Below are 21,241 nucleotides of genomic sequence, written 5' to 3'. Positions count from 1 at the left end.
CGGAACCATGCCAGAATCTATCGACTTTTGAAAGATCATCGCTAATGCCTCCGCAATCTCCACAGCTACTTCCTTCAGAACACGAGGGTGCATTCCATCTGGTCCAGGAGATTTATCGACCTTTAGCCTATTCAGCTTCCTGAGTACTTTCTCTGTCGTAATTGTGACTGCACACACTTCTCTTCCCTGCCACCCTTGAGTGTCCGGTATCCTGCTGTCTTCCTCAGTGAAGACTGATGCAAAATACTTGTTCACTTCCTCTGCCATCTCCTCATCTCCCATTACAATTTCTCCAGTATCATTTTTCTATCGGTCCTATATCTACTCTCACCTGTCTTTTACTCTTTATATACTTGAAAAAACTTTTAGTATCCTCTTTGATATTATTTGCTAGTTTCCTTTCATAGTTAATCTTTTCTCTCTTAATGACCTTCTTGGTTTCCTTCTGTGAGGTTTTAAAAACTTCCCAATCCTCTGTCTTCCCACTAATTTTTGCTTCCTTGTATGCCCTCTCCTTAGCTTTAACTTTGGCTTTGACTTCTCTCGTCAACCACGGTTGCATCCTTTTTCCACTCAAAAATTTCTTCTTTTTTGGAATATACCTGTCTTGCACATTCCTCATTTCTCGCATAAACTCCAGCCACTGCTGCTCTGCCATCTTTCCCGCCAGTGTCTCCTTCCAGTCAACTTTGGCCAGTTCCTCTCTCATGCCACTGTAGTTTCCTTTACTCCACTGAAACACCGACACATCAGATTTCGGCTTCTCTTTTTCTAATTTCACAGTGAACTCAATCATGTTATGATCACTGCCTCCTAAGGGTTCCTTCACCTCAATCTCTCCAATCACCTCCGGTTCATTACACAATACCCAATCCAGTACAGCCGATCCCCTAGTGGGCTCAACAACAAGCTGTTCTAAAAAGCCATCTCGCAGACATTCTACAAATTCTCTCTCTTGAGATCCAGTGCCGACCTGATTTTTCCAATCTACTCGCATGTTAAAATCCCCCACAATTATCATAACACTGCCCTTCTGACAAGCCTTTTCTATTTCCAGTTGTAATTTGTAGTCCACATCCCTGCAGCTGTTTGGAGGCCTATAAATAACTGCCATCAGGGTCCTTTTACCCCTGCTATTCCTTAGCTCAACCCATAAAGATTCTGCACCTTCCGATCCTATATCACCTCTTTCTAATGATTTAATATCATTTCTTACCAATAAAGCCACGCCTCCCCCTCTACCTACCTTCCTATCCTTCCGATACACCATGTATCCTTGGACGTTCAGCTCCCAGAGACATGCATCCTTTAGCCAGGTCTTAGTGATGGCCACAATATCATACCTACCAATCTGTAGCTGTACAACAAGATCATCCACCTTATTTCTTATGCTGCGTACATTTAAGTATAACACCTTAAGACCGGTATTTGATACTTTTTGCTTTGATTTCACTGCAACTTTATTGCACTGCAACTCATCCCAATGGCTACACATTTGCTCCATCACCTGCCTGTCTTTCCTGACATCGTTACTGCTCACTATCTTAGATTTATTTCTGTTTTCCCCTTCCTCTGCTCTATCATTCCGGTTCCCATCCCCCTGCCAAATTAGTTTAAACCCTCCCTAACAGCTCTATTAAACTTTCCCGCCAGGATATTGGTCCCCTTCGGGTTCAGGTGTAACCTGTCCTTTTTGAACAGGTCATACTTCCCCCAGAAGAGATCCCAATTATCCAAGAATCTGAAGCCCTGCCCCCTACACCAGTCTCTCAGCCAAGCATTCATCTGCCTGATCCGACTACTCTTGCCCTCGCTAGCATGTGGCACAGATAGCAATCCCGAGATTACTACCCTGGAGGTCCTGCTTCTCAGCTTCCTTCCTAACTCCTGGAAATCGCTCTTCAGGACCTCCTCCTTTGTCCTATCTATGTCATTGGTACCAACATGTACCAAGACAACTGGCTGCTCATCCTCCCCCTTTAGAATATTCAGGACCCAATCCGAGACATCCCGTACATCTTTGTTTCATGTCTGCCAACCAATTTACGATCAATGTCAGTACCCTATCCCCAATACCATGTGCTCTAATTTTGCCCACTAATCTCCTATGTGGGACCTTATCAAAGGCTTTCTGAAAGTCCAGGTACACTACATCCACTGGCTCTGCCTTGTCCATTTTCATAGTTACATCCTTAAAAAATTCCAGAAGATTAGTCAAGCATGATTTCCCCTTCGTAAATCCATGCTGACTCAGACCGATCCTGTTACTGCTATGCAAATGTGCAGCTTTTTCATCCTTTATAATTGACTCCAGCATCTTCCCCACCACTGATGTCAGGCTTACTGGTCCATAACTGCCTGTTTTCTCTCTTCCTTCTTTCCTAAAAAGTGAGATAACATTAGCTACCCTCCAGTCCTCAGGAACTGATCCTGAATCCACAGAGCATTGGAAAATAATTACCAATGCGTTTGCGATTTCTAGAGCCACCTCCTTAAGTACCCTGGGGTGCAGACCATCAGGCCCTGGGGATTTATCAGCTTTCAGTCCCATCAGTCTATCCAACACCATCTTCTGCCTAATGTGAATCTCCTTCAGTTCCTCTGTTACCCTAGGTCCTCCGGCCACTATTACATCTGGGCTTCCAGTCAGAGAAGCAACCATCTACTACCACTCTCTGACTTCTCCCACAAAGCCAATATCTAATCCAATTTTCTGTCTCATCTTGAATGCCGAGCAACTGAACCTTCTTGACCAACCTCCTATGTGGGACCTTGGTATATTTAAAAATTGTGTGTGTTACCTTACACGTTTAAACAGAGGATTCTTGGAGTGAATTGCATTATTCTGATGGTCTTCACTCTGGTTCACTTTCATTTCCATGTGAAAAATGTCTCAACAATTTTTTTAAAATCATGGATGCAGTGTTCCTTAAAATCTTTTATTTATGTTGTATTTTTCATTTAACTTTCATTTTAAGTGTTATATTTTCTTTAAATATCCTTTTGTAGTTTTTTTTTATCGAGAATGTTTTTCATCTTTCAAGTTCTCTGGCCTCATATTCAAATGCAAAAGAGGCAGTCTGTTCATATAGGTATCCCTTCGCTAACTCGTGTACAGTTACTAAGGAGTGTGTGACAGCTATGCAGTCTTTCAGATTTACTATTATGTCCACTATATCTAGTTTGTTTCTTCTTACAGTGTGAACCATCAGCTTGAGATCTTTCTGGACCTTGTCCAAAAGATCTTTAGGAACACATATTCATGTCTGGTTTTCATTCAGCAGTTGGACAATGCAGGAAAGGCTGGCACATATTTTGCATCCATGGTTACCGTTATGCAACCAAGCAACTTGTAGGATTACTTCAGATTCAGAATTCATTCAGTGTGGGAATTGGAGTCTCACATAGTGTAAGGAACTTTGATTCCAGGCTTTAAAATGCATTAATGTAACATTTGAACTTTTGCAATACAGTTACTTCATGGTCACTTTTATGATAACCATTTTCTTCAATTTTTAAACTAAATCTTCAAGTAAACAAGGTGTAATTTAATGAGAGGTAGTTATCCAGCAATGTTTACACTTTGCTTACACAGTTCCTGTCACACTATTGTGGTGGTCATTCTTAGCAGATGAGAGATTTTTCTTGGCTTGTACCACAATTATTTTCATACTCTTGAGTTCTGCAAGAATGTTCCAAGACGTCGTAAAGTTACAAGATCTCTTTCTTGATACTTGATCTTACTTACTCATAATTATATTTATAAATGTCTATAGAGCCCAAACTAAGCACCACATTAACACAGTTATTGATTCTTATTTTTTTCTTCTGTTCCTTTACTCTTTATAGCTTGTTGGTCTTCTTTACCCCAACTCTTAGCTATTGCCATCACCCTCGATAATTACATCCATTTAAAATTCCCCCTTCTGCTAAATAGAGCTGGCAATAACCACTTATAAAATGCCATTGCATTTTAGAGGTTTATCACCAGCAGAAAGCTTAAAACATCAAATGTCACTTTAGTCTTTAAGAAGGGAGGGAGGAAAAAGATAGGAAATTATAGGCCAGTTAGCCTGACTTCAGTGGTTGGAAAGATGTTGGAGTCCATTAATAAGGATGAGGTTTTGAGATACTTGGAGGCACATGATAAAATAGGTCAAAGTCAGCATGGTTTCCTTAAAGGGAAATCTTGCCCAACAAATCATCTAGAATTCTTTGAGGAAATAACAAGCAGGATAGACAAAGGAGACTCAGTGGATGTTGTTTACTTGGATTTTCAGAAGGCCTTTGACACAGTGCTGCACATGAGACTGCTTAATGAGCACATGGTATTACAAGAAAGATACTAGCATGGATAGAAGATTGGCTGACTGGCTGGAGGCAAAGAGTGGGAATAAAGTGGGCCTATTCTGGTTGGCTGCCGGTAGCTATTGGTGTTCTGCAGGGGTTGGTGTCGGGACCATTCTTTTTCATGTTATATGTCAATGATCTGATTAATTGAATTGATGGCTCTTTGGCAGAGCTAGGTTAGTGGACATGTTATGTTGAGAAAGCAGGGTGTTTGCAGAAGGACTTGCACCGATTTGGAGAATGGACAAAGAGGTGGCAGATGGAATACAATGTAGGGAAGTGTGTGGTCATGTACTTTGGTGGACGGAATAAAGGTGTAGACAATTTTATAAATGGAGAAAATTCAGAAATCAGAAGTGCAAAGTGACTTGGGAGTCCTTGTGCAGGATGTTAACTTGCAAGTTGAGTATGATATTAAGCACATTATGTTGCAGGTTGGTGAGGCTGCACTTGGAGTATTGTGTAAGTTCTGGTCATCCTGTTATAGGAAGGACATTGTCAAGTTGGAGAGGGTGCAGAAGAGATGTATGAGGATGCTGCCTGGACAAGAGGACCTGAGTTATAAGGAAAGATTGGCCACACTGGATCTTTATTCCTTGGAATGTAGGAGAATGAGAGGTGACCTCATGGAAGTTTATAAAATCATGTTGGGTATGGATTAAGTTGAGTTTCGTAGTCTTTTCTCTGGGGTGTGGGAATCGAGAACTAAAGGGCATAGATGCAATTTGAGATTTAAGAGACCTGAGAGGTAAATTCTTAACACAGAAGGTAATGAATATCTGGGATGAGCTGCCTGAGGGGGTGGTCAAGGCTGCTGCAATCGCAACATTTAAAAGGCACTTGGATAGGTACACGGAGGGGAAGGGCTTGGTGGGATGGATATGGGCACAAAGTAGGCAACTGGGATTAGCAGGGAGGATGCATGGACCAGTTTGAACGAAGATCCTCTTTCTATACTGTATTACTCAATGACTCCATATGGAAAAAAATAGAATAGCTGTGTGTTTTTTAAACTGAGGTTTGGCAATGTTGGTATCAAAACAAGACTATATTGTTCTTAAAAGCTAATATACATGTGCAACAGGCAATGCGGAAGAGGGTTTAAGTGAAAGAGCAAGAATGCGTTACCGCATGTACAGTATGTCAAGTCTTGGTAAGGACATTCCTGTATTATCATTTGCGGTTTTAATATCCTTACCTCAAAAAATTAATATAGTTACTACAGAGAGAGTGCAGTGAAAATTCATCAGAGTGATGATAGATCTGTGGTATGAGAAAGAATTATGTAGGTTATACCTTGAGACTTTAGAATTGAGAAGAATAAGAGATGAACTCATTGGGATCTGCAAAGGTTATACAAGAAACTACCTGGTGCTGCACAGGTAGCATTTTCTGTTTTTAATTCTTCCTTTAAATCAACAGCTTTTATCCCTGGTGATGGAAAAGTGGCCATCTTTTCTATGTGGCTATTTATTCCAACTGCTTCACATGTACCCATTTTACAGGATTTTATATTTTTAATTCATTTAATAATTGTTCGTACCACTGGAAAGGCCTGCATTTACTGTCCATCCCGAACTGCTTTTGAACTGTGTGCTTTGCTGCGCCTAAACTCTCACATACGTCAAATCACGTAAAGACAATAATTTTCTTAAAGCTCCTCTTTCATTCTCAAGTTTAATTCACCTCACAGATAACTCCCAATCGCAGTGCACCTTCCTTAAGATGTCCTTGGAGCAATGTGGGCTGCCTTTAATGTACTAATAGGTTATAATTCTGTGTTCTTACTGATGAATGCTGCCAATCAACTACATATTTAGCACTAGCTTCACAGTAAGTTGCTGATTCTATTGCATTGACTAAGTAAAGTAAAGGACAATTGTGCCTCATTGTTTTTGTAGAGTAATTGATTTAGGTTGAACAGACAATTTTCGGGCTTCCAGCCAGGTACATGTATCGAGTATAACTGACGTTTTGTTGACAAACTCTGCCATCTTCTTCAGGGATGATGCCTGGGTACATCTAAGCTGCTGGTATTTATCGCCCTGTTGTCCATCCCTCCTGAGTGGTTAGTCCTCATCCAATCAGGTTTTCACTCCTCCACCTTGTTTACCTTGTAGACGTTCAGCAAAGCGGTCTCCCTGAACATCTACGCTCTGTCCGCCAGAGAAAGCAGGATCTCCCAGTGGCCACACATTTTAATTCCACATCCCATTCCCATTCTGACATGTCTATCCACCGCCTCCTCTACTGTAAAGATGAAGTCACACTCAGGTTGGAGGACCAACACCTTATATTCCGTCTGGGTAGCCTCCAACCTGATGGCATGAACATCGACTTCTCTAACTTTCGCTAATGCCCCACCTCCCCCTCGTACCCCATCTGTTACTCATTTTTATGCACACATTCTTTCTCTCACTCTCCTTTTTCTCCCTCTGTCCCTCTGAATATACCTCTTGCCCATCCTCTGGGTCACCCCCCCCCTTGTCTTTCTTCCCGGACCTCCTGTCCCATGATCCTCTCGTATCCCCTTTTGCCTATCACCTGTCCAGCTCTCGGTTCCATCCCTCCCCATCCTGTCTTCCCCTATCATTTTGGATCTCCCCCTCCCCCTCCAACTTTCAAATCCCTTACTCACTCTTCCTTCAGTTAGTCCTGACGAAGGGTCTCGGCCTGAAACATCGACTGCACCTCTTCCTAGAGATGCTGCCTGGCCTGCTGCGTTCACCAGCAACTTTTATGTGTGTTGCTTGAATTTCCAGCATCTGCAGAATTCCTGTTGTTTATGAGCTTTTTTCAATTGGTTTAGGTCTCAATATACATTCTGTTTCTTGTGTCTCATCGGCTTTGAGATGATAGTTTTTTTTTTGCACATCAAAGTTGCTGGTGAACGCAGCAGGCCAGGCAGCATCTCTAGGAAGCAGTGCAGTCGACGTTTCAGACCGAGACCCTTCGTCAGGACTAACGTACATACAAGGATTACTCAAATATAATTGAAATGTTAAATACACAACAGGATCAAACAGATCCAGTCCTCAACACAAACTTTAGGATTATTATCAGAGGTTAAGCTTGGGTCACCAGAGGTAAACTTAGATATGACATCAGATTTGAGTTTTCTGTCCAATTAAGCAGAAGTGTCAAGACAAAACTGTGTTTAGTGCATGTTGGGCAAAGTTGATGCTAACCAGTCAAGTGAATGCTGTGACTTTGAGAATAGGTGATGAATTTGTTACTGTATAGTTGAGGTGTGAAGTGAAATAGAATGAATTTCATTGTAAACTACATTCAAGCTATTCAGATATTGAATGTAAACAGAACCAGTTGATTTGTAATTAAATTTCTTCTCTCAAGGTTACTGATCAGTTCATCTCCAGGAAGGATGGGAAACAATACAATAAACTATTATTAATAGACTTGATTCACACCATCCTGGGGTTAAAATAACAGTTGGAATACTTTCTCTAGACAGAGGACTGTGGTTCACTATGGAAATGTTTGGTGAAACTGATACACTGAAAAGCTGGAATTTTTAACAGCTATTCATATTTTTCACAGTCTTCTCTTTAAATGTTCCCTGAATGTCCACATTAATACTAGTATAAGAGCAAATTGGATATTTTGCTCTAGTTGTTTTATTCTTCTGTGCAGCTGTTGACTCATAAATATCCTGGAGCATGTCCTTATCAATTTCCCATTTGGTTTCCCTTCTTTTTCCCTTCTTTTTACTTTTTGCTCAACAGTACAACTTTTCAAGTAGTCTTGTTTTCACTTAAGAACATTAATTTAAACTTCCCTTAAGAGTGCTGAGGTAATAAGTTTCAAGCACATAAAAGCAAATGGTCATGTGCTTTATTATGAGAAAATACTGGTACAGGTCAGATGAAGGTTGTATCAAACAAGGCCATAATGTTAATATACAGTAAACAACTTAATTATGATTACGTTAAGAAACAATGCTGGGAGAGGGAAGGGTAGTAGCAGAATGGTAGGGTCTTTTTATCATCCTAATGAAAAACAATATAGTTACAGTTTGAAATAAGTGTGTTACTGCCCATTAAATTGCTATTGTTTAGGGAAGCAACAAGACTTCTCCATCTCTGGCAGTGTTCAGAGCTTCCTCTCGGTTTTCAGTACTATCAGCCATGCATTTCCCGGGTGGAGACTCAGGAATACCACTGCACTCAGATGTAGAAGGATTCTTCATTACTGTTTCGATAACAATTTGTTTTACCAGTCAGGGGTTATTAGCCCTGAGTGAATCCCTGTACCTGGAGGAATAGTAGATGACTCCGAGTCTGTCTTCTACCCTTTCACCTGTTTGGCATGGGTGACCCTACTAAGAGCCAAAGCATAAAGCCAGCCAACATGGCTCTCTGGGTCATTGAAGCATGCAAGCCTCCAAATCACAACAATGTTGTGGTCCTCTTGGAAGTTGAAATAGGTGATTCAATTCAATTCATTCACTTTTGCAAGTTCAGTGTTGAAATCAGGACTCAACATCCTGAGTCCCATGCTTGTTCTATGTCATTCATTTTGTTCTCAATGTAGACTACCTTAGTCTAAAATGTTTGTTGCAGTCAGTTTTATATACTTGCACATTCCCAGGCAGGAACCAATTGAAAGAAGCCACCTTCCACAACCACACCAAGGACTGGTCATTCCACAACAGAAATAGCAACATATTGTGGGGTTGGCAGAACAAGTCCCCCAGCACATCACCACACAGAGAAAGCAAAAGTGCTTTAACAGATAGCTGCTCACGTCCTCTGGTCAAAACTGAACTTCAGAAAAATTTTAAACTGGTGAAAAGATTAAAATATTTATTTATCACTAAAAACTAAAGTATTTTTATAGACAAAACTATGGATAACCTCAAACAAATAAATCAAATCTAAAATATTAACAATTTATTCCCTCACAGCTCTTCTGCTACATTAAAATCAATAGAGAACAAATATTGGACAGCTTATTCAGCAAATTGCCCAAAATAATGATGAGGAATTTCCATAATTCTGTGCTCCCAAGTTGTAATGCAGTTGGAAAAACTATCACAACTTGCCGATAACTCTTTTGGATCTTCTGTGTTTACACACAGTTCCTATGGTTTCTCTTGGTTACACAGGGAAATGTTGACAGCTGTGAGGGTATCTACCAACAATTCTCTGACACATGTAAAAAGAAAAGAAATCCTACATTTTAAATTCTGGTTCTGCATTTGGTTAGAAGAAAAACCGAATCTCATCAAAACAAAGTTACAATTAAACCAGGCTTAAAATAACACGGCAAAATGGTACTCTAATGCTAAAAATGGAGTTTCATTTCTGATGAATTAATCTATTCCAGTGTCAAATGTAAATGATTGAGTTATCCTTCTTTGGTTTTCAAAGGTCTTCCTGATGATTCATTCCGTTCTCTTAAGAATTTGCTGTATTTGTACCTGGCAAACAATAAGGTAAAATAATTTCATTATTTGATATACCTACAAGATTACCTGGATACTACTTAACAGTAGATTACAAGCTGAACAAAAGCATATTATAACATTCAACCTTCATCAGGTGCAACCTTTGCCAATGGATAAAAAAATTGTGATGTAATAGTGCAGAAAGAAATGAATTTGGAGGCTCAAAGATCGTAGTGTTGTCACTGTATGACTGAAATAGTCGTCTCACTCTCAGATGACTGCTTCAGAACACAGCCAGGATTAGAACACTAATTGCCTCTCAATCAATATAAATGTTGAAAATGTTAATCAAAATTGATGCTAATCAATCATACAACTTTAGAATTACATTTTAAAATTTCAAATATAGCTAATTGTTATAATTTGCTCTGTTATTTGAAATTCTCCTCCATTAAATCCCCGGTGCTCTTAAAACAAAGGAACCGTAGTTTGTAGACCTGGGTATACATGTGTACAACTGCTCTTGGTTGTGTTGTTATGGGATCATTGAGCAGAGGCTGGAGGATTCTACCTGGAAAGTAAAACAGCAGCAGAAAAGTGAGCGCTATATTTGATTTCCGCTGTCAGGGTGCTCAGAGAGTAGTTTGATCTGATGTCAGCATGTTCACACATGGTGTTATAATGGGAAAGTGAAAACCTGATGCCCAACAGGAGAAAAATACGCTCAGTAGCCACTTTATTAGATACTTCCTGATTCTAATGAAAGTGGCCACTGAGTGTATGTTCGTGGTCTTCTGCTGCTGTAGCCCATCCACTTCGAGTTTCGACATGTGTATTCCGTACTCTGTTGTTGTGTGAATGAAGTCACTGGAGAAAATTACTGGTAGATACAAACACAAAAGTTGCTGGTGAACGCAGCAGGCCAGGCAGCATCTCTAGGAAGAGGTACAGTTGACGTTTCGGGCTGAGACCCTTCGTCAGGACTAACTGAAAGAAGAGCTAGTAAGAGATTTGAAAGTGGGAGGGGGAGGAGGAGATCTGTAATGATAGGAGAAGACAGGAGGGGAGGGATGGAGCTAAGAGCTGGAAAGTTGATTAGCAAAAAGAATACAAGGCTAGAGAAGGGAGAAGATCATGGGACGGGAGGCCTAGGGAGAAAGAAAGTGGGGGGGGGGGGGCAAAGCCCAGAGGATTGGCAAGGAGTTATAGTGATAGGGACAGAGGGAGAAAAAAGAGATAAAAAAGGGAAAACAAAAATAAATAAATAAATAAATAAATAAATAAGGGATGGGGTAAGAAGGGGAGGAGGGGCATTAACGGAAGTTAGAGAAGTCAATTTTCATGCCATCAGGTTGCAGGCTACCCAGACGGAATATAAGGTGTTGTTCCTCCAACCTGAGTGTGGCTTCATCCTGACAGTAGAGGAGGCCGTGGATAGACATACCAGAATGGGAATGGGACATGGAATTAAAATGTGTGGCCACTGGGAGATCCTGCTTTCTCTGGCAGTTCAGCAAAACGGTCTCCCAGTCTGCGTCGGGTCTCGCCAATATATAGAAGGCTGCATCGGGAGCACCGGACACAGTATATCACCCCAGTCGACTCACAGGTGAAGTGTTGCCTCACCTGGAAGGACTGCCTGGGGCCCTGAATGGTGGTGAGGGAGGAAGTGTAAGGGCATGTGTAGCACTTGTTCCGCTTACAAGGATAAGTGCCGAGAGGGAGTTCGGTGGGAAAGGATGGGGGGGAACAAATGGACAAGGGAGTCGCGTAGGGAGCGATCCCTGCGGAAAGCAGAGGTGGGGGGAGGGAAAAATGTGCTTAGTGCTGGGATCCTGTTGGAGATGGCGGAAGTTACGGAGAATTATATGTTGGACCCGGAGGCTGGTAGGGTGGTAGGTGAGGACAAGGGGAACCCTATTCCTAGTGGAGTGGCGGGAGGGTGGAGTGAGAGCAGATGTGTGTAAAATGGGGGAGATGAGTTTGAGAGCAGAGTTGATGGTGGAGGAAGGGAAGCCCCTTTCTCTCAAAAAGGAGGACATCTCCTTTGTCGTGGAATGAAAAGCCTCATCCTGAGAGCAGATGTGGCGGAGACGGAGGAATTGCGAGAAGGGGATGGCATTTTTGCAAGAGACAGGGTGGGAAGAGGAATAGTCCAGATAACTGTGAAACTCCTTAGGCTTATAGTAGACATCTGTAGATAAGCTATCTCCAGAGATAGAGACAGAAAGATCAAGAAAGGGGAGGGAGGTGTTGGAAATAGACTAGGTAAACTTGAGGGCAGGGTGAAATTTGGAGGCAAAGTTAATGAAGTCAACGAGTTCGCATGCGTGCGGGAAGCAGCGCCAATGCAGTTGTCGATGTAGCGAAAGAAAAGTGGGGGACAGATACCAGTATAGGCTTAGAACATGGATTGTTCCACAAAGCCAACAAAAAGGCAGGCATAGCTGGGACCCATACGGGTGACCATGGCTACACCTTTAGTTTGGAGGAAGTGGGGGGAGCCAAAGGAGAAATTATTAAGAGTAAGGACTAAGTGGAATTAGTGGAGCAGAGTGGTGGAACCTGCCACCCCACTTATCCTTGTAAGCGGAACAAGTGCTGCACATGCCCTTCCACTTCCTCCCTCACTACCATTCAGGGCCCCAGACAGTCCTTCCAGGTGAGGCGACACTTCACCTGTGAGTCGGCTGGGATGATATACTGCGTCCCGTGCTCCCGATGCGGCCTTCTATATATTGGCGAGACCTGACACAGGCTGGGAGACTGTTTCGCTGAACCCCTACGCTCTGTCTGCCAGACAAAGCAGGATCTCCCAGTGGCCACACATTTTAATTCCACGTCCCATTCCTATTCTGATATGTCTATCCACGGCCTTCTCTACTGTCAAAATGAAGCCACACTCAGGTTGGAGAAAAACACCTTATTTTTTGTCTGGGTAGCCTCCAACTTGATAGCATGAACATTGACTTCTCTAACTTCCGTTAATGCCCCACCTCTCCTTTGTACCCCATACCTTATTTATTTATTTGTTTATTTATTTATTTTCCCTTTTTTTCCTCTCTTTTTTCTCCCTCTGTCCCTCTCACAATAACTCCTTGCCCATCCTTTGGTGCTCCCCTCCCCCTTTCTTCCTCCCTAGGCCTCCCGTCCCATGATCCTCTCCCTTCTCCAGCCTCATATCCCTTTTGACAATCAACTTTCCAGCTCTTAGCTCCATCCCTCCTCCGCCTGTCTTCTCCTATCATTTTGGATCTCTCCCTCCCTCTCCCACTTTCAAATCTCCTATCTTCTCTTCTTTCAGTCAGTCCTGCCAAAGGGTCTCAGCCTGAAATGTTGACTGTACTGCTTCCTATAGATGCTGCCTGGCCTGCTGTGTTCACCAGCATTTTTTGTGTGTGTTGCTTGAATTTCCACCTAGAGTCACCCATGGCAGCAAGGTCAAGAGGGAAGATCCAATCTGCAGATTTCCTCGTGTTTGCGTTGGTAGATATAAAGCAGCTTCTCTATTCAACAAAACAAGGTACAGCAGGCATCATGTGGAGACACTTTCGGTGGAAAGGTCTGCTGGCCAAGCATGGGGCTCCATATTTTATGTGCCAAACATCAAAGGACAACTCCATATTTACAACATCTGGACAATGCTTTCTTTGAAACTACATACAATCTTCACACCTCCTGATTTACGTCACACCACAGACATCCAAATGAATTTTAATCAGCATTGTCTGGTGTAGAATGGCTGCTTTTAGGAACCCATTGTTGAGACCTGCACTCCAAATTAAATCCACAATATATATTCAAATGTGAAGACTGGTTGCCAAAGTCAATCGTTAAATGTATGTGTCCTAAAGCCAAAGATCGCTCGAACAGCACCACTGTTGTAACGCGTGGTTATTTGAGTTACTGTCACCTTGCTGTCAGCTTGAATCTGGCCATTCTCCTCTGACCTCTCTCATTAACAAGGCATTTTTGCCCATAAAACTGCCTTTCACTGGTTGTTTTTTTTTTTTGTTTTTGTACCATTCCCTGTAAACTCTAGAAACCTGTCTGTGAAAATCCCAGGAGGTCAGTCGTTTCTGACATACTCAGACAACCCAGTCTGGTACCATTCTATGGGCAAAGTCACTTAGATCATGTTTTTCCGCCATTCTGATGTTTGGTTTGAATAACAACTTGGTTTGAACCTCTTGGCCAAGCAAAAATCTTGACAGTGCTGGAAAATAGTGCCGAATTACAGTAGATGATCATTCATGTTTTTGATGAATGGCAAGGCAACTCAAAAGTGCTGAATGGCTTGCTTTTGCTCCTTTTTCTTAAGTTCATGTTATGGTCTAGAAAAAAGGGGAGGTATTACAGGCCAATCAACATGTATAGCAATACTTTAACTATATTTGGTGCAGCGGTGACGTTTAATTTTCTTATAATACTAACCAAGTTTCTAAACAACTTACTGGTAAACAATAGTCTAATATAAAATTGGGATGAGTATATATGAGTCACTGCTACACATGTCCAGAAGGGCATGGACAATTTTATGATGCATAAATATCTGAGGAACATGACAAAGTGACATCTGGACAGCAATTTCTTTTCTTCTATTCACTTAACCTCAATTGAATTACTTTAGTCCCATTAACTCAGAGGTTTTGTTTTGGTGGCTTCTTTTGAGTTAGTGGTGGAGAGGAGGTCACTAAACAAACTGTTATCCATTATGGACAATCAGGCATATCCTCTCCATGGCCTACTGAAGAGTCAGCGGAGCAACCTTTCAAACAGACACGTTCAGCTCTGCTGTCACAAGGATCATTACGGACAATCATTCCTAACAAATGCAATAAGCATGTACAACAGTTCATCTCTGTGCGACAGGAGAACACACATCATAGAACAATAATCTCTGTTTTATTATTTCGTACATTATTGCACATTGGTACATTATTATTGTGTATATTATTATTCTGTACAATTATTAGTTAATATTATATTTATTATGTTTATTATTATTGCTAAGTGTGTTTTTATATGGTGCTGCTATAGTGAAATAATTCCCCACCAGATCAATAAAGTACATTATTATTATTATTTATTATTGTTATTATTATCATCATCATTATTCTCAAGAGTCTCAATTAAGGCCACAAGGAGTTGTCAGGTACCTGAAAATATTTAGTTAATTGAACTAAATACATGTATTTAATTGCCTGATGTTGTCAATCCCACTTCATTTACATAAAAGGCATTTGCACCTAAGACCTAGGTTAGCAAGATTTTACTGCTGCGTACTGGCACATTGCCACAGAATGGTAGATATGGGTTTGTCCTCCTCACGCTTAGCACTGTGAATCTCTTACCGCAGCATTGTTGTCATATGGATATTTTGAATCCCATTAGCAATGGACAGAAGGTTGCACCTTTGTATAAATTTGACCTACTGTCTATAATACAGCATTGGCAGAGTTGGTAGGTTCATTTGCCACTGTAGGTTGCTCTTGGTGTATTGGAAAATGTTAGAAAATGGTGGGAGGTGTTGAGTAAGTGGGGAAAATAAAGTACTAATCCTACAATAAAAGTAGGATCAGCATAAATTGATGCAGATGGTTAGCAAGGACTCAATGGGCCAAAAGGATTGTTTTTATGCTGTATAATTCCATGACTCCTTGTCACCCAAGGGAGATGAATTGGCAGAAGACAGAAACAGTAAAGGGAGAGAAAAAACATTTAGTGTAATCCTCTGGAAATTAAAAAATAACTTCAATATGCTGAAAGAACTTCGGTTTCATGTCAACAACAGAACACATGGCGGACAACCAAGGAGTACAGGAGTGTTCCAAGGTAACATCATTGGAACATGAATCATTTATAACTTTTTCCAGAGAGTTCTGCTTTCCTTCATTAGCAAAGATATTATTCCATATTCACGTCTGTCTGAGAATATGTCTACTGAAATATTGTGGATTAACATAGATTCAGCCGACAATAAGTCTAAATTTGCTCCTTTCAGGATGTACAGTAAAGCTTATGTACAATCAGTTACACACAAGGTGAAGACAGACTGGCAGAGCACGTGATTGCTTCATTTATATTGCTGGTATTTTTCTGGAGAATAAAACACATCCAAGATATGCTTGTGAAACATTGGATGAAATTGCAGCCAACGATCGACAATGTTTGACATGGAAAACATGGTGTTTGGACATCTTGAAGTGCTCCAAGCTAAAAGAATTCACTGTAAAAGAAAAAAAAAGTGGTTACAGAGTACTGTACAGATGAGTGCAAATGAGTGGGAATTGATGGTGCATGTCAGTATTGGGAAGCTAAGATGACCACAAGTCTGTGGGGAAATAGTAAAGAATGATGAAATTTGACTGCCGCTGGATCAGACAACATTCATAAGTGGCTGTTGTGATTTATTTTATAACTGTTACCTATTGAATAAATGATCTTGGTAAAAACAAATGTTGAAAATTGTGGCTTGAGGTCAAAGATGGGAGAGCATATATCTGGAGACAGACATGGTGGATTGCTTTTACCACAGTCTGTCAGCACCACTAAATTCCTTTCCCTTTCCTCTAAGATATTTGGTGTCAAGGGTATGTTAACATTGCAAATTAAAGGAGCAATTTTAACTTGCCTCACTTGGTGGGAAACTCGGTGGATCTGATCGGTTGCCTGTTTTATGCTGTACCCAATTTTTATTTTTCATTGAGGGTGGAGTCGGTAAATGGCTGCTGAGCTAATCTGATCTATTATTTCCCTACGGGGGGGGGGGTAATATTTAAAAAATCCTTGAAAGGTTCACAATCTGCTGAGATATCCAAGTGATCCCTGACCCCAGCAAGGACTTGTGCCTCAGGAAAGAAATTGATTTTAATAATAATATGGTTATTTTAGCATGTCTGTTAATCATTATGATTAAATGGACATTTTTCATACTGAAATACTGCAGATGCAGGAAACCCGAAATAATAACTGAAGACTTTGGAAATGCTCAGCAGTCAGGCAGCATCTATGTAGTCAACATTTCAAGTCCATGACATTTGTCATCAGCCTGAAATGGTAACTCGGTAGCTCTCTGCATTGATCTTCTGGGTACTTTCAGCATTTTTCTTTTGTGGATAGCCTTTCTTTGACTTGCAAATGGAACAAGTAATAATTCAAACTCTGCTTTCACAATGATATGCAGCCATTTATTCACATGGTAGCTGATTGGCCCATGAAGCAGGCCAGTTATCATGAAAAATAATTGTACATCTTTTAGAGTTAAGTTTGATTTATTAATTTAACCATAGAGACCAGCAATCTATTGACTGTCGTATATTTTTCAGTTAACAGTTGCTCCAAAATACCTGCCGAAAACCTTGATGAGTGCAGATCTTGCAGCCAATTACCTGACAAAGATATATCCCCTCACTTTTGGGCAAAAACCAAGTCTAAGGTATGATTTGCCGTGAACTTAATGCATACTTGCAGTATATCATGAAAGGAATGAGAAGATAGCAAAATTGATCTTTCAGAAGAGATATCATTATCATCATAACCAGGATCCATTTCCTTCTTCCCACCAACCCCCTTTCCACCCCACCTGAAGCTCTAGCTTGTGTTGGGATCCATTGAACTTTGCTTAACGGGCCATACTTTAAAGTCAATTGTATTGTGTGATACAGTCCACTCTTCTCTGACATAATTTGTTGGTGCAGTTTACCATATAAATCCCAGTCAAGGAATACATTTTGGTATAATTGCAATAAATGTTGTCTTTAAGCTGGTTCTACCCTAGAAATACCTATTGCATTTCTTTAAGTGAACAACACACACAAAATGTTAGAGGAACTCAGCAGGCCAGGCAGCATCTATGGAGAAAACCACAGTTGATGTTTCGAGCCGAAACCCTTTGGCAGGACTGGAGAAAAAAAAGCTGAGGAGTAGATTTGAAAGGTGTGGGGAGGGGAGAGAGAAATGCCAGGTGATAGGTGAAGCTTGGAGGAGGAGGGATGAAGCAGAGAGCTAGGAAGTTGGTTGGTGAAAGAGACAGAAGGTCATGGAAGAAAGAAAAAAGGTGGTGGGGGGTAGAGAGGAGCACAGTGGGAGGGAATGAGCAGGCAAGGAGATAATATGAGAGAGGGAAAAGGGGATGGGGAATGTTGAAGGTTGGGGGAGGCATTACTGGAAGTTTGAGAAATCAATTTCATGCCATCAGGTTGGAGGCTACCCAAATGGACATAAGGTGCCGCTAGGTAGCTTCCAACCTGATGGCACGAACATCAATTTCTCAAACTTCCAGTAATGCCTCCTCCCCCACCTTCACCATTTCCCATCCCCTTTTCCCTCTCTCATGTTATCTCCTTGCCCGCCCATCACCACCCTCTGGTGCTCCTCTTCCCCACCCCTTTTTTCTTTCTTCCATGGCCTCTGTCTCTTTCACCAATCAACTTCCTAGCTCTCTGCTTCATCTCTCCCCCTCCAAGTTTCACCTATCGCCTAGCGTTTCTCTCTCCCCTCCCCCACCTTTCAAATCCACCCCTCAGCTTTTTTCTCCAGTCCTGTTGAAGGGTTTCACCCCAAAACGTCAACCGTGTTTTTTTCCATAGATTCTGCCTGGGCTGCTGAGTTTCTCCAGCATTTTGTGTGTGTTGTTCGGATTTCCAGCATCTGCAGATTTTCTCTTGCTTGCATTTCTTAATGTGTTATGTTTCTCTCAGTATTTAGCAATAATTTCTACTTGGTTAAAATACAGAGTATTAGGCCTATATTAATTATCATAGAAATGTTATATGATAATATCTACTAATAGTTACTATCAATTTGTTCTAGGTTGCAAATAGAAAGTTCCCAGTGCTTAAGCTGTACATGTTTCAACAAGCAGCACTAATTAGTGGTCAAAGGTTTTTAATCTAATCTGTATTGTTTTGTGAGGAAGTACTCAATGGAGTTGAGATCTTTCCCAAAGGTTAGGATCAGTTCTCTTTGGTCTTCCAGCAGCTGCTTGGCGCAGCTTAAGTCATGACCAGTACAGGAAATAAAAGAAGGAAAATCCAGCTTTGATAACACTTTCTGTCATTCATTCATTTTTTTTCTGTTTCGTGGCTATCTGTGAAGACTAAGAATTTCAGGTTGTATACTCTGATATTAAATTGAACCAATGATAATGTGGAAATGATGTGAAGCCTACTGGTTGTATTGAAGTATGGAGTGTATTAACAGGAGCCCCATCAAGAGTGTCCTGACCGGCTGCATCACTGTCTGGTACGGGAATTGCAAGGCATCTGACTGCAAGTCACTACAAAGGATTATAAGGACTGCTGAGAAGATTATGGAGGAGTCTCTCTTCCACCCATTAGAGATATTTATGAGGATCACAGCGTACACAGAGCCCTTAGCATTGTCAATAATCCCTCCTATCTGTCCAACAATCTCTTTCACCCTCTCCCCCCGCCATCAGGCCGTAGGTACGGGTAGCATTAGGACAGGAACTGTAGGATGGAAAGCAGCTTCTTTCCCTGAGCTGTGAGACTACTGAACTGCCTGTCACCATTCAGGTCTCATAACGTATGAAGCATCAAGGAGTGTTATAGTGTTGTGCTGTATTTGCTAACTAATTTGTAGTAATATTACTTTGTGTTATGTGTGTGATTTGTATGTATTGTGATGTCCACCTTGATCCAGAAGAATGTTGTTTCGTTTTGTGGTTTTCCTGTGTATGGTTGAATGATGATAAACTGAACTTGAACTTGAAGACTACCTCAGCTAGGATGGCTTGCTGAGATGAGATGTGCATTTAATCTCAGTTCAGATAAAACTCAACTATTGCTGCCACATAAGTTCCTCCTGATCCTGTTCTAAATCATCATTCTGCAATACATCCTCTTTTGGAGGACACAGTTCAACATCATTCTCCAGCCTTGTCATCAGTTATTCTGGCCTAGATCCGTGTCCAAGTTTGTACAGCATAAATATCAGTGGGAAGATGACTGAGACCTAGGGAGAAAGAAAGGCTTGCATTTATATACATCTTTCACAACTGCAGGTATACCAAAGTAGTTTTCAGCTGTTTAAATGTCATTTTGTAATCATGTAGGAGCCAACTTATGAATGGTAAGCTCTCACAGATAGTTGTGTGAAAATGATGAGATAATTTATATGTTACTATTGTTAGATGGGAGGAAGATATTGGTGAGGACACTAGGGATGATGCTGTAATCATGAGATCTACAAATGGCTTCTTGTTTCATCCCTAGACAGCAGATTCAAAAATATAGCACTCCCAGAGTACCGCAATACCTGTCTAAACCACTGTGTTCTTGTCTCTGAAGAGGACTTTAGACCAACAACCTACTGACACGAGAGCTCTACCAACTGAACCAAAGTTCAGAGATGAATGGATATACTCAGGAGAGGACGAAACAAGCTGCAAAAATAAAACGATGAAAACTTAACCTAATATTAGTCACTTTGTTAATATTAAAACTGAATCAATATTAGAATACTCTTGGCTGTTGGAAAACAGCAATTCAAAAGCTGTTGATTAGTTGTAAATAATTTGGGGATATCCAGAAATCACCCTGTGTAAATGCAATGTATTTCAGAATCAGAATCAGAATCAGAGTTTATTATCACCAGCATATGTCGTGAAATTTGTTAACGACACATCTTCGTAACTGCCTCTGAAGTCAACCACTAAATTTTCAACAATACAAAAAGTGCATTGTATCTGATTTATGAAACTAAATCCTGTGGTCTATGCACAAATCTTGTGATTTTAGACTATGCAGAAGTTGAGATGGCTTCATGCAATTATGGAGCACCTTGCTGAGACTACACCTGGAGTGTTATATACAGTTTTGGTCTTCGTATCTTAAAAAAAAACAATATGTTTGTCACAGATGGATGCACCTGACTGGCTTCAGGTATGGTGGGTTGCTCTGTGAGCAGAGATTGAGTAGTATAAACTTGTATTTTCTGGACTTTAAAAAGATTGGGAGGAAGTTTCATTAAAACTAATGTAGCCCCCTGGTAAGCCTCAGGCTCGCTCAACTCGCTTTCGTCTAGGGGGAGCAGCCTTTGGCCCCGCCAAACTGGGTAATCAAGTTTGTGTGAATGTTGTGTGATGTACCCCACCCCGCCAAATAACAGACAATACACCATATGCAATTAAATGATTACACTTTATATATCTTGCTGGAACTATAATAGAGATAAAATATAAAAGGAAAATAAAAGGCGCCAATCTTATCAAAGTTCAACCACTTCGTGCACAACAGTTGGAGCTCAATTAATGGAGTCTTCTTTCCACCATTTGATCCCCTCCGATCACCTGGGACCAACCACGCTGGTCGACCAGACGCTCCACACAAGTCTGTCTTCGTCTCCTGTCCTCGCCGAAGACCCTGGGCCTCGGACTCCCGCTCAGGGTAGGTCCTGCTGCCCAGGGTCACAGCATCATGTCTCCTCTCTCTGTCCCTATCGCATCCTCTCCCTCAAAGC

General features: G+C 41.1%; 1 protein-coding gene across 1 annotated transcript in view; it reads left to right on the top strand.

The window, feature by feature from the left end:
• podn (podocan) overlaps window positions 1-21,241 on the top strand; it is a 48,693-nt gene that overhangs the window by 10,014 nt on the left and 17,438 nt on the right. Inside the window, exons 3-4 of the mRNA XM_063064967.1 lie at window positions 9,741-9,805; window positions 17,086-17,195. Coding sequence (XP_062921037.1) covers window positions 9,741-9,805; window positions 17,086-17,195 — 175 coding nt within the window. The remainder of the gene's footprint in view (window positions 1-9,740; window positions 9,806-17,085; window positions 17,196-21,241) is intronic.

This window comes from Mobula hypostoma, chromosome 12 (genome assembly GCF_963921235.1).
Source record: "Mobula hypostoma chromosome 12, sMobHyp1.1, whole genome shotgun sequence".
Classification (NCBI taxonomy): domain Eukaryota; kingdom Metazoa; phylum Chordata; class Chondrichthyes; order Myliobatiformes; family Myliobatidae; genus Mobula; species Mobula hypostoma.
Note: the sequence above shows the minus strand (reverse complement) of the source record. Positions and strands in the feature narration are given on the sequence as shown.